The following is a 12908-nucleotide window of genomic DNA, read 5'->3' on the forward strand; positions in this document are numbered from 1 at the left end:
ACAGGTTCCCCGCCTCTGGTCTAGGTATATTGTATTGTGCAGAATAAGAGTCTTCCCAGCAGAAAGACTGCAAGAATTAACAAAGGTCACAGGTATTTATATACTGTAGGTGGCATTCTGCTCATCAGGGCAATTGGGTGGCTGTTTGGAGAGAGCCAAAGAAGATGGGAGTTGGACTCAATGGCCTTGTAGGCCCCTTCCAACCCTACTATTCTATGATTCTATGACATGGGAAGGAAAGGAAGGAAGGAAACAATGTGCAATTTGGGGATGGTCCAAGTCCTCTAGATTCGGTACAGAGGTTTCATTCGTAGACTCAACTAAGTCAACTGAGGTCATAGGTAGGGGGTGTAGCATCTGATGGCTAGTTGGAGACAACAAAGTTGACCTGGCAATTACATTCTGGGAAGAAAGCTGACAAGAACATCACAGAAGGTTTCATATTACAACTATTCATCTCTAATCTGCGTTGCTGTCCCCTCACCCAACACCTAGGAGAAAGCAATGTTTCCTAAAAAAAAAAAAAAAATCTCTTTATTATTACAGCCTAAAGCAGAGCAGATGGATGCATCCAAACCTATCACAAAAGTGCCACAGGTGGGGAAAGCACCCCAAACACAGCCACAGGGAACAGCAGCAGGAGGTCAGTATGCTCTCTTCTCTCATAGGCAGACCTTGCAATCCTTCCCATTTCCTAAAGAATGAGAATGTATGTATGTATGAATGTACATACATACATGTCATTGCATGTATTTCCTAAAGAATGAGAATGTATGTATGTATGAATGTAGCCCACTAGCCGAGGTTCAGTTTTCCCAAAAGGAGATTCCCTTTGATCTCACCAAAGTGAATTCCAAAACCATTCACTGAAGAAAATAAAAGTACAGCAAGATCAAGAAGGCAAAGGTTTTTGGTCAAACCCTAATCTAGCCAGGGTTGACTCCAAACAGTAGGCTAGTCAGTGTAGAATTAATTCTCAGGAGACTAGCATTTTGCAGTTCATGGAACAGACAACACAAGAAAGATGCCTGAAAGCCTGGCTACATACTTAGGGTTTTTTTGCTATAGCCATGGAATGGGAGAATGGAAGGTCTCCTACTCCTGCTCATCAGGGATAGCGCATACGTTGCATTCTCACCATTCAGCTCCAACTTAAAAAGCTGCTTTCACCAAGAAATGTAAATCATGTCTTCTATTTTTTGTGCCTGCATATTGATGTTTCACCATGTTCAAATGTTAATATTTTTGTATCCCTAGAAGTAATGTGCCCACCATTTTCTAGTGGAGGCGATTGGATAGGGATTGGTCATGCATGACCTGTGTGCATGTATATGGGAATATAAACCAAAGGAGAGATAATTCACAATTTTGCGGACTGCCACATGACCCTGCCCTAGGTGATGTGGCGAGAGATGCATTTCACTAAATTGATATGAATCAACTTCTGTCCCTCAACAGGCATTAAATTGGGTCCCAAACCAGCCGGGGCACCCGCTTCTGCAGGTGCAGCAGCTGGACAGCCAGGAGCAGAGGGAGAAAGTGTCTTCTCCAAAATCCTGCCAGGAGGGGCAGCAGAACAAGCAGGCAAATTGACAGAAGGTGAGAGGTTTCTGAGCCATCCTTCTTGTGACACCCCACCTCAAAGCAATAAGGGACGTGCTCCTGGGGACAGCTTTCTGCCTCCAAGCTCACAGACATGGACTTGCTCAAAGCCTCCTGCAGGAAGACTGGCAGGACCACAGAGCAACTAACCAGATTAAACAGAAGAACTGTCTTCCATTTTACCCCTTTGTGAGAGTGCAAAAAATAGAGAGTCAGCAAGAAAAGTTAAAATTATGTGGGGAAACAAGTGAAAATAAGGTTTAGATAGTAGAGGAACTAAAGACGCAAGCATGGTAGCATCAGAGACGATTAACACCACAAGCCAATAAGTGCTCCTTTGGCTGTAAGGATCAGTAAAGACCTCAAATGAAGTTACCTTGCACTTAGACACAGTGGAGGCTGGTAGCTCCAATTTTGGTGGGGCTGTAATTCCATTCTGGGTTTTAGTCAGAATAGCCAGAACTCTTAAGGAGCAATCCAAGGTGCTGAACCCTATCCCCAAAATGGGTTCATCACCTTGTATACCTCCCTTAGAGTTCTGACTGGTTCTGACTGAAACCCAGAGTGGAATCACAGCCCCACTGAAATTGGAGCCATCAGCCTCTACTGGTCAGACCATTGGTCCATCTAGCTCAGCGTTGTTTATTCTGACCAGCAATAGTTCTCTTAGATCCATCATTGCTTTTAGATATCCAGGTGGCAGCTGTGGCTAAGAGTATGTTTGCCCAGCTATACCCCTTCCTGGAGAAAGCAGTTCAGGACAGTTATTACATACCTTAGTCAGCTCCAGATTAGATTACTACAGTGCACACTATGTAGGGCTGCCCTTGAAGAGTGTTCAGAAACTGCAGTTGGTGCAAAATGTGCCAGCCAGAATGTTTTCAAATGTCTACTTTTGGATCATACGACACTGATCTCCACTGGCTTTGTATTTGCTTCTGGGCCAATTCAGGGTGCTGGTTGTCACCTATGAAGCCCTAAATGGCTTTGGACCAGGATATCTGAAGGACCGCCTATTCCTGCATGAACTTGCCCATCAATTACAATCATCACTGGAGGGCCAGCTCAGTGCTCCACCGCCAAGGGAGATGCAGCTAGCAGTAACACAAGACAGGGCCTCTTTGGTGGCAACACCCAGTTGTGGAACTCTCTCCCCAGTGAGGTTTGATTGGCCCCTTTGTTGATGGCTTCTTGACAGGCAGTCAATACATAGTTATTTTGCCAAGCTTCTAATTCTGCTGGGTTTTTACGTTTTATTTGTCTTTATAGTCTTTTACTGTTTGCGATTTCTATTGTGGCAAGATTGTGTTTTTATGGTTGTGAACCATCTTGGGGGCCCTTATGAGGGCCAAAAGGCAATATATGTAAGAAAGGCAGGCAGGCAATATAAACTGAAGATAGGGTGGAAAGAATATAGGGCCAATTGCAGGCCAATCTCTGCTACTATGTAATGTTGACATACTGCCTCAGGCATTGATTTCTCTCTCTTTTATACCCATAGCTGTGTCAGCTTTTGGCAAGAAATTCACATCATTTTGGTGAGAGAACATCACTGGGTGAGTCACCTTTGAATATCTATATACGCAAGCCCCAGTGACTGTATAACTGCCAGGCAAAGATCAAGTCACATTTAATCTACCCTGGCCATTGTAACCTCAAGAGCCCTGAAATAATTTCTTATTTAACAGTTTGGTTCAACTTTTATCCCCAACAGAAGCCTTTAATTGCCCCTGCACCCTGACATCAAGGTTAACCAGTTGCTCTCTTAATCCAAGTACTCTTCCAGATGCACTGATACTTTCTTTCCTTTTCTGTAGATTTTCCTTTTGTCTTTATTAATAGCCATCTCTTTCTCTTTTGTCTATCTCCATCATCCTGACAGGAGTTTGGGAGAATAAGTGGAGATCTCATCATTGCACTGGAAAAACCTATGAAGAATCCATTGGAATTCAATCTGCCGCTCCAGACTCTGGGTATAACAGTGAGTGTCACCTGGTTGCCCCCATTCCTACATCTGTCTCATTCCATCACGGCTCAGAGAGGGTTGCCATGAGGTACATCCTTGAAGAGAGATTTTTTCACCAAGTCATAGGATATCCTGCTTAGCTTAGGGCAATTTGCCTGTTAATTTAAGTATGTTATGCCACTTCCAATCAAGAGTACATCCTACTGCTGCTAAATGTTTGCTTAATGTCTACAGCTTATTACACACTGCACAGGATTACAGAAATTAGACATCCCTGCCCAGAGTTTTACAGTCTCTGTTAGATGCATACAACTGGCATGGGTGGGGAGGCCAGGGACTGACCACAAAGAGCAGGAATGGTGATCAAAACATCAAAAGAAAATGAAGGAACAGTTCAAATGTGGCTAAGATGGTACAGAAAAGGCTTTGTTAAAAAAGTAGAGGGACTTGAAGGAGGAGGGAGGCACTGAATATTTGTATATGGAGTGAGATGCTGTTCTAGGCGCAAGAAATAGAGACAAAAATGGCAGAACAGGGAGATGATAGGACATAAGCTAAAGCAGAATGGAGAGAGCAGGAAAATGAAGGGGAAGAATAAACTGAGAGGTCAAATACTGAAGAGCTTTAAAAGAAGCTGAAATCCAGGTGAATAGTATAACTGACAGCGTCAAAGGTGCCAGATAGATACATGAGAATAAGAACTGAGGCCTTTAGATCTGGCCAAGAGAAGATTATTATATATGTTGGAGTAGCTTCAGTAGAGTTAGAAGAGGCCAAAAACCCAGCATCAAGAAGAGAGAGGAAGAATGTGAAGTAAAGGCAAAGGATACATGGGAAAGGAAGGAGAGAAATGGCGTGATAGCTTGAGAGATTTGAGCATAATGGAAAGCAGAACAGCAGGAACCAGAGAAGGCAGATTACAGAGATCTGGAACGAATGAGATGATATTAATGTAAAAATATCAGGAGAGTGTAGGATCAAGGGAGCAGGCTGTAAGATTGGTGGTGAAAAACAGTGTCAGTAGAATGAAGAATATGAAGTGCTTTTGTGATAGAGTAAGCTGGGGGTTGTAATAATTGGAGAGTGGAAATTCTGAGACCGAGAGGTCAGAGAGAGAACGACACTAAGATGATATCAAGGGCGTAGCCAGAACCCTGAATTGTAAGGGTGGAGTGAAGTTGGTAGTGGTGAGAGAAAAGACAAGAGGCTGATGAATCAGGGGCATCATAAATGCAAGTATTTATATTCCCAATGGTAAGGACAGGAGATTGAGAGGGAAGTAGGAGTGGTTAAAACGTTAGTCCTCAAAAGATTCAGAAAATGCATCCCATTTCTTTGGTGCTTTGTCAGTGGAATATAAGGGCATCAAAATGACTTCACTGTTGCAGGAGACTATGATACAAACACATGCACATTCAACCACAGGCCCCAAAGTGGCAAGCCAGAGGCAAATGGATATTAAAAGGCATCACAGGAAGCACAAAGTGAGAATACTGGTCCTTTGCTTCTTCTTTTTACTAAGAGAGACCCCTTTGGTTAGCAACAGTTTTAACACCTAGATAACCGTGTCCATTCTTGGAGCAACAGCTGTGCTTTTCAGTCCTCTTGCTGCAGGCAGCAGGCAACAATACCACTCCATTCTTTCTGCTCTGTCCATAGAGTGGAAGGGCTCATACAGGAGGGGGAGAAGAAGCGATTGTGTACGTTGCTGTGCTAAGTTGCACTGGGAAAGGCAGGGTGGCCATGTGCCAGATACTCTTCCCAAGAGAAGAGTTGAAATGAGAGAAGGGACGTGAGATGCATGGCAAGTGGCTACATTGCTTTTGTAGCCAGTGCTCAGCTCCAGAATGTTAGCAGTACAGTAGGGCCAGTGTGGTGTAGTGGCAAGAGTGTTGGACTAGGAGCTGGGAGATCCGGGTTCTAGTCCCCACTCGGCCATGGAAGCTCACTGGATGACTTTGGGGCAGTCACAGACTCTCAGCTCAACCCACCTCACAGGGTTGTTGTTGTGAGGATAAAATGGAGAGGAGGAGGATAATGTAAGCCGCCTTGGGTTCCTTGCAAGAGGAAAAAAAGGCAGGATATAAATGCAATAAATAAATAAAATAAATAATAAATAAATAGGGCTACCTAAGCCCCAGGACCTCAGCCCTAAGCCAAGAGTGGAGAGAACATTTTTTGTCCTGCTGTGCGGATTCTAACCCATGGATGTGCTCAGAGTTTTTCCACTTAAAGCACAATCTCCTTTCATGGCTCTGTCTGTTTTTTGTCCATTTTAGAGAGCTCACTGAAAGGACTGCATGCTTTTTGATTTGGGGGAAAAAATTGAACTTATCCTAGTTGAGGTAAGTGGGTAGCTTCTTACACTTCCTGGCTCAATGTGTAGAATGCAATGTAAACCAGGTCTGCATCCCAGTTTGAGTGAAGAGATGGGACCAAAGAGCTGGCCTCTTTGGAAACGTGCTAGTTCTTTCAGTCCTAATCTTCAGATAAACCCAGTATATGAAACCATTGCATCTCAGTAAGTGTGGGCAGCTGATCTCAGTTCTTGGTTGTTCATGCTCTTCGACTGATGGTCTTTTCTGACTAGTTTCCCAATTTGCTTTGGTAATATTCTCCTTCCATTGGGAAATAAAGGATACACAATGCAGCCATACAGTAGAACAGGGGAATGTTCTACTTTTTCAGGGAAATGTTCTTGGTGAACACTCAAAGGGAATCAGGAGAGTGGGTACCAAACCATGATGTAACAAGAGCCTTTGTTTCCCTGAATGACTCCTGTAAATATAATATATGTCTTTTTTGTCTCACCAAGCTTTTGAAACCATAGAAAACCACTAGGTTGCGAGATGGAAGGTGGAAGAGGTATTCATACAGGTGTCTGCCTGTGGATCTCACAACAAGGTCCTTGAGGACCTCTGAGCCAACTGTCCCAAAAGGCCTTCAGAAGCCACCAGTTGTCAACTCCACCTGTGTTGTGTGAGCCCTGAGGGGTGAAGGCAGATTCTTAGACTGAGCGGATGTACATAAAAGACACATTCACAGAACATGAGTCTGATCCAGCTTGTCACACGGCCTGGCTGCTTCCCTGATGCTGGAGGAGATGACTGGGTCTCCAGAGGCTCTTCATGGCTGTGGTTCCACCTGTGCCTAGGGTCTCATGTTGGGTTGGGGTTGAGAGCCATGGCCCTTTCTCGAGATTATACACAGAGTTTCTCTCTCATTGAATTTTAACTCTAGAGTCTTCATAGGTTTTTCCCACCCTCCAAGATGTACTTGAGTTGAGGGCTGGGAGCTGGACGCGCCATTCTCCTTCACATTCCAGTTTGCCCCGTCAATCCCTCCACCTGCACAGTGTTTGTTCCCGCTCATCATCCCTGCAGTGGAAAGCATGGGACGAGGAGAACTTCGACTAGGACCTAACACTGTTTCACTACTGAGATAAGAGGCCATAGGACTCTGAAAGGCAGTGCGAACTGGCTATTGACTGAAGCAAAGCCTGGCCAGGCATGTCTATCAGCCACCCAAAGCCATCCTGAAGCCATTCTAAAGCATTCAAATGGCAGTGCTTTCCATTGTTAGTGTTGCGCATTGTTTTTCGTATGCCTGGGGATTATTTTTATTTCAAAAACAGCCTTAATCATTCCACTTTTATTTACGTGTATACCTCATCGACACCCAGCAACTGGGTGTTTGGATTTTGTTTTTTGTGAGGTTCCTTTTTTGTTTTGTTTTTTACTTTGTATCAAACATATTGTTTTCCTCTTTGCTTTGTACGGAGTTAGCACATGGGCTGTTGTCGGTAGAAGCAATAGAGTGCAGAAGGCTATAAAGAGCACAATCCAGTGTGATGAGATCAGGAGAGCTTGCCTCTGCCATCCTCCTTCCTACTACTGTGCAATTCAAGTCCTTCTTAAGCCATTACCAGTGGGCATGCTCAGAACGACGGAGGAGCTACTTGGAGCAGAAAGTCATTGGACCTGCCAGTATGGAGCTCTTTGCATTGTAACCTGCAAGAGCTGGAAGGGAGACCCTGTGAAACAGCTCCTTTTCTGCTGTAAAGAATTCAGCAAGTGTACAGATGCTCTGGTTCCCATTTGTTTGTGCTGTCTGTTTCCTGCCCGTCTCTCATCCACGCTGAGCATGCTCAAGAACAACAATTCATTGGTGTGACCCATAGGAGCTTCCATTCACCGTGGGTAACAGCAAAATGATTCTCATGTCTAATGTTCTATGCAATGAAATAACAAAATTTTAAAAAACAACTGTTAATATTTAATAAGTTCAATGTTATGTATAAGAATTTAATTGCAAATGTGCTATCAAGAAACTGGATAGATACCTTTATATTGGACACCTGTGTGTATGAAGTTTTCAATTAGTGGCATGCTTGACCCGTTCGAGGGACACTTTTGCCAAAGGGTAGCCATAGAGCCAGTGACTGTCTCTGTCTGTTGTAGAGCATGGCTTGCTACTTCTCTGCACGGTTTCATCTACCTAGAATGCTTGAAGTTAATTTATTTTTTTCTCCAGTTGGTTCATCTTTTCTATTGAATGCCATTAGCAGATTTATGCACTTGTTATTGAAGGCCTGTTAGTGACACCATGAAGCATAATTATCCTGCAGAATGTAACACCAGATGTTCTCCACTGAACTACATTAACTCTCCGCCCTTTGCTACATCCTTTCCTACAGTAGCCAATAGTGTCCACTTCTAGGGATCCTAGTCTTTGTCTAGACCTGAAGCACATTCCTCTTGTCCAAAAATTCAGTACAAATCTTCCCTAGATTTGAGAGAGCACAACCAGCTGGGGAGGTGCTCCAAGGATGGGATATGCTGACAAGCTCTGCAAGGGCAATTTGAGCAGCTCTGGCATCAGTTAAAGAAAAGGAACTACCTAATTTCCCTTTCTTAGGTTCAGAACCTGGGGACCAACAGTGATGACTGCTGTTCCAATTACTGCATTGTCAATGAATAAAAAGCCACTGAAAGACAGCTCCTGAAGCTTGGAAGCTGAGAACCTCTGAGAGGCACAGTTTAAGATGTTGTAGATTCTAGAATCTGGAGCAATCCTGCTCATTTCCACCATGCTCATACCCTTAGTGCAATGATGGCATGGGGCCTATTCCGGCATGGATGCACTGAAAGGCAGAGAGCTCTTTACCAAAAAATGGAACGTCTGTGTGACGTCTGCGTAAAATGTCTGTGCGCCGTTTTATGTCAAGAGAGGAGAGGAAGAAAGGTTAAGAGGCTAGTATCTCTGTGGCATGACTGGTTCTTGAAAAAGTGAAAGTCTTCTGGTACAGTATTTACAGAATAAAATAGGCATTTTCCTCTTTGATTGATGCACTTGACAAGGACACTCCCAAGTCCTGAATTCGGCACAGATAACAGCACAGGTACATCAGATTATTAAGTTATCATAGATAATTTATTAACAGTACAGAAGCAGAGGCTACTGGTCTCAGTGTGCAAGTAGGCATACTTTTCATGAACAATCATGGACATATACTGTTGAGGCACTTCTGTTCCCACAGAGACTAAAATGAAGTTCAACATTTTAAAGTGAACTTGCAGATCAGTGAGCACAAAGGTCATTGCACACATTAGACAGAGGCAACCCTGGATACCAACTGCTCACTCAACAAGGTGCAGCAGTTCATTACGGCTCCCGGACTAATGTCCCTATGCGATATTGACACATGCTTGCACATGTGTTTCATACTCTCACACTTTCCATTTAAGCGTGCACATAAAACATCTTAGATGTACACTGAAAAAGGAATGTGTGATGTGGGATCACATGAGCTTTCTAGAGTCTTAGCCCAGTCCTGCATTATTTTAAAAAGAGACACATTTGAGCAACTAGTATATGAGGTGGTGCATCTCATAACCAAAAGCAACTACTTTGGAATGCTATAAAGAGAACTGTTAAGGAAGACAATGTTCCATGGTCACCAAAGGCTCAGGACACACACACACACACTGCAGTCTGTTTGGGCAGCAGTGACCTGTCCTTGTTGTCTTAGAGGACACGTTCACACAGCAATTACCTATGCTCCCAGTTTATTAGTTTGTGCCCAACTAGAAGTGTGGGGAGATGCCTTAGAAAAGGCAGGTACCTTTTCGCCTGGGACACCTATGCAATGAGAGCAGGTGTCTGCTTGAGCAAGATGCACAGTTCTCCCCACCAACTGCATGGATTGAGAAAGGAAACCAGGGCAGGTTGAAGCCTATTATGAGCTGTGTGGACTAGAGACAGCACAACTGCAGCCAATCTCTGAATAAGTCTGGTGCAGACATGGCCATGGGTTGCAAGTATAAAATAAGCTAATCCTTTCCATGAGAGGCAGGACTACAAAGTGGGGAAGTTCTCATTCTTTTATGTATGTAGACAAAAAGCCAACCCTTCATATTTCACCAACATGAAATCCTTTCTAGAAATAAAGGCCAGACATTTGATACAGCAGTTGGCTTAGGCCTGGGGCATTCGTGACAGAGGCTACACTTCTGAGCTCAAGAGCTGGCTCAGTAGGTTGCTAGCACAGTTTAATTGATTACTCTCCTAACAAAAGCATAATCAAGTACTTAGGCCTGGAAGCCTGAGAGTACCTCATTGTACCATCTTACTGGAGCAAAACATGGAGGCCAGATGTCAACTTAGCTTGAAGCGAATACTAATTGCAGTCTCCATGGATGAGGAAATGATATGCCCACCTTGGTGACAGTTACCTGTCAGCAAAGACCCAGTTTTACTACTAGTGCTCAGTCTGCATAGTCGTAGCTCATACAAGGCTTGCAGTCACCAGAGCAGTAGCTGAGTGCATGGATCTTCCTGATGATGGACAGACAGGAAATACTTTCCTACAGGAGATGAGGAAAAAAATATTTCTAATGGAACTGCATACAATGTGGAAGGCTTGTATGGCAGACATAGGTTCTTGGCAGCTCCTTCAGCAAGTATGGCAAACTGGGCCAGAGATACTCCCATCTTTCTATATCCCAAGATGGGGATTTGCTTCCATCTTGAGCTGAACTAGACATTTGGTAGTGGCAACTGCAGCTCTTTCCACCCAGCTCCTTTCCAGCCACACAGGCCTTTCCTTCTAAGAACTCCCTGCAATGACAAGTGCATAATCTGAGGATGCTTCTTCAGGGCTCTAGGTTGAATTTGCGTCCCCTACAGGTTTTCTCAACGGTGGCTGCTACAACTTCCCCCATCCCTTCCATTGTAAATATTTGTACAGTGTGTAAAAAAAATCAAATAAAAATCTCATGTGGTATGAAGAACAAAAAGAAAGAAAAAGAAAACAATCAACTCATAGCCCCCTTTTGTGGGGGCTCCATCTCAATGACCAGCACACCTGCCAATTCTTGCTTTTGTGTACAAAAAAGATCAACAAACAAAGCCTGGTGTTTGTGACTGGCTCCTTTGGACTGTTCCTCTTCTTGCGAAGCATAGCAGAGTCTAGTAGAGTTGTTGTGGCTGTCTCATGACATGTACCTTCCATGCCCGCCTCCTGCCTTCCATGTATCTTGAGTTGTTCCTCTCTCTCTCTCTCTCTCTCTCTCTTTTTTATTATTTTTGGAGGTGGGAGAGGTTCTGTATAAAAACAAACAACAACCCATCAAACAAAAGAAGTTTACAGTTGTAAGTGCAATGACCTAAATCCTTTATCTGACCATTGTAAATGATGTGTGTGTCCTGCTGTGCTCTGTGAGAACTTGTAGTATTTCAGTGTACCACCTCATGTATTGTGATTCCGTATGGCAAGTTGCCCTACAAGGTATTTCTGTGGAAAACAGAATAAAAGGACTTGATATGATTCACAAGGTGCTCTGGCTTAGTCCCTGCCTGCTGGGAAAACCTGAAGTTGGGCAGGGGTGGGGGGACCCTCTCCTGGGCTACACAGTATAGATAGCTGCCTCAGGCATCAGAAGGCTAAAGGCATTTGGCTGCCCTCAAAGGGGGCAGGAAGAAAAGAGTTTTAAACACACGCACATACCGCTACCTTCAGTTGACTCCAGGCTGATGGGAACAGACAGCTCTTGCTTACTTCCAGTGGAGCTAGAGTGGTTTACTGTGAATGTGTGAGGTGCTTCCCTAATTGTAGCTTCTACAGCTACAATTAGGGGATGGCTCCAGAATAGTTGCGTGCTACAACACCACACATTTCCAGGACCTCAGCAAGGCTTCAGGGACTCCCTGATTGTACTGACTTGCGGTGCTTCTTCACAGGTGGACATATGATGCTGCTTGGAATTGTCAGACCGTTAGTCCAACTAGCACAGTATGGTCTACTCTCGATTGGGATGAGGCCTCCAAGGCCTCAGGCAGAGATCTTTCCTAGCCCTGCTACCTGAGGGCTCTGAAGTGGAAATGCCAGAGACTGAAACTGGGACCTTCTGCTTTCTCTACAGAAAGCTATAGCCCTTCCAGTAAGTCCAGACTTCCCATGCCTAGACTTTCTATTAATCCATTAAGGATATTGACCAGCAGCATCCAGTAGGCATAGTTCCGGACATTGGTTGTTAATCTTTGAGACAATCCTGTAAGACAAGTGAATTCTGAGCTCGATAGGACCACACATGTCGTCTGGGTAGTCATTGGCAGCCCCATTTAGACCATGTTACAGTAGTTTTTACCTTGATGTTACAAAGGCGGGTCTACTAGGTCTGGATCACATCAGAAAGGTCTCTCAAAATGTAGCTGGTGAAAACTGTGTCACTGCTGCTACAGCCTAGATGTCCATGCGAATTTGCATATCTGGATGCATCCCAAAGCTGTGAACCAGGAAAGCTAGAAGAAGCTAAGCACTGAATGTTATGGGTGTTCCTATCTCCCATCTCCAAGATCTGCTATTTCATTACAATCTTGCCAGGAGTAATCTTCAGTAGACTTACCTGCATCCAGCCCCTCATCACAGCCAGACACCAAATAAACACCACTGAGCCGGATGAAAAGGACCGGGCATGCTTAGCGTAATTATGACATTAAGCTCTTCACAGACTCATTTACCAGATCCATATACACTTCCAAAAGGAGTAATAATTGGGTAAGACCCAGCAGGATTCAACAGAGAAAGTACCATGGGGAAGATGCACAGCTGCTGCTACACACGAACAGGCAGGCTTGCCCGATCAGCTTAAAATGGCCTTCAGCTGGGCTTTCTCTGGGCAGGGGGAAGACTGACAAGTGACAGATCTACTGGGGGCTGGAAGGGCAGGCAAGGAACAGCCAATCAGCAACGAGATAGGCCCTGCACCATGATGAGAAGCAGGTATCTATTATCCCCTCCTATGACCTTTCAGAATTGAATGGGACCATGCTAGGGGGC

The 12908-nt window shown here is 44.3% G+C and overlaps 1 protein-coding gene across 1 annotated transcript in view; it reads left to right on the plus strand.

Moving 5' to 3' along the window:
• BSN (bassoon presynaptic cytomatrix protein) overlaps nt 1-3144 on the plus strand; it is a 314535-nt gene extending 311391 nt beyond the window's left edge. Inside the window, exons 8-10 of the mRNA XM_084839602.1 lie at nt 547-643; nt 1459-1599; nt 3104-3144. Of these exons, the coding sequence (XP_084695728.1) occupies nt 547-643; nt 1459-1599; nt 3104-3144 (279 nt within the window). The remainder of the gene's footprint in view (nt 1-546; nt 644-1458; nt 1600-3103) is intronic.
• The last annotated feature ends 9764 nt before the right edge of the window (nt 3145-12908 follow it).

This window comes from Heloderma suspectum, chromosome 2, assembly GCF_057233095.1.
Source record: "Heloderma suspectum isolate Gila_16-S chromosome 2, 16-S_ref, whole genome shotgun sequence".
In the NCBI taxonomy this organism is placed as follows: domain Eukaryota; kingdom Metazoa; phylum Chordata; class Lepidosauria; order Squamata; family Helodermatidae; genus Heloderma; species Heloderma suspectum.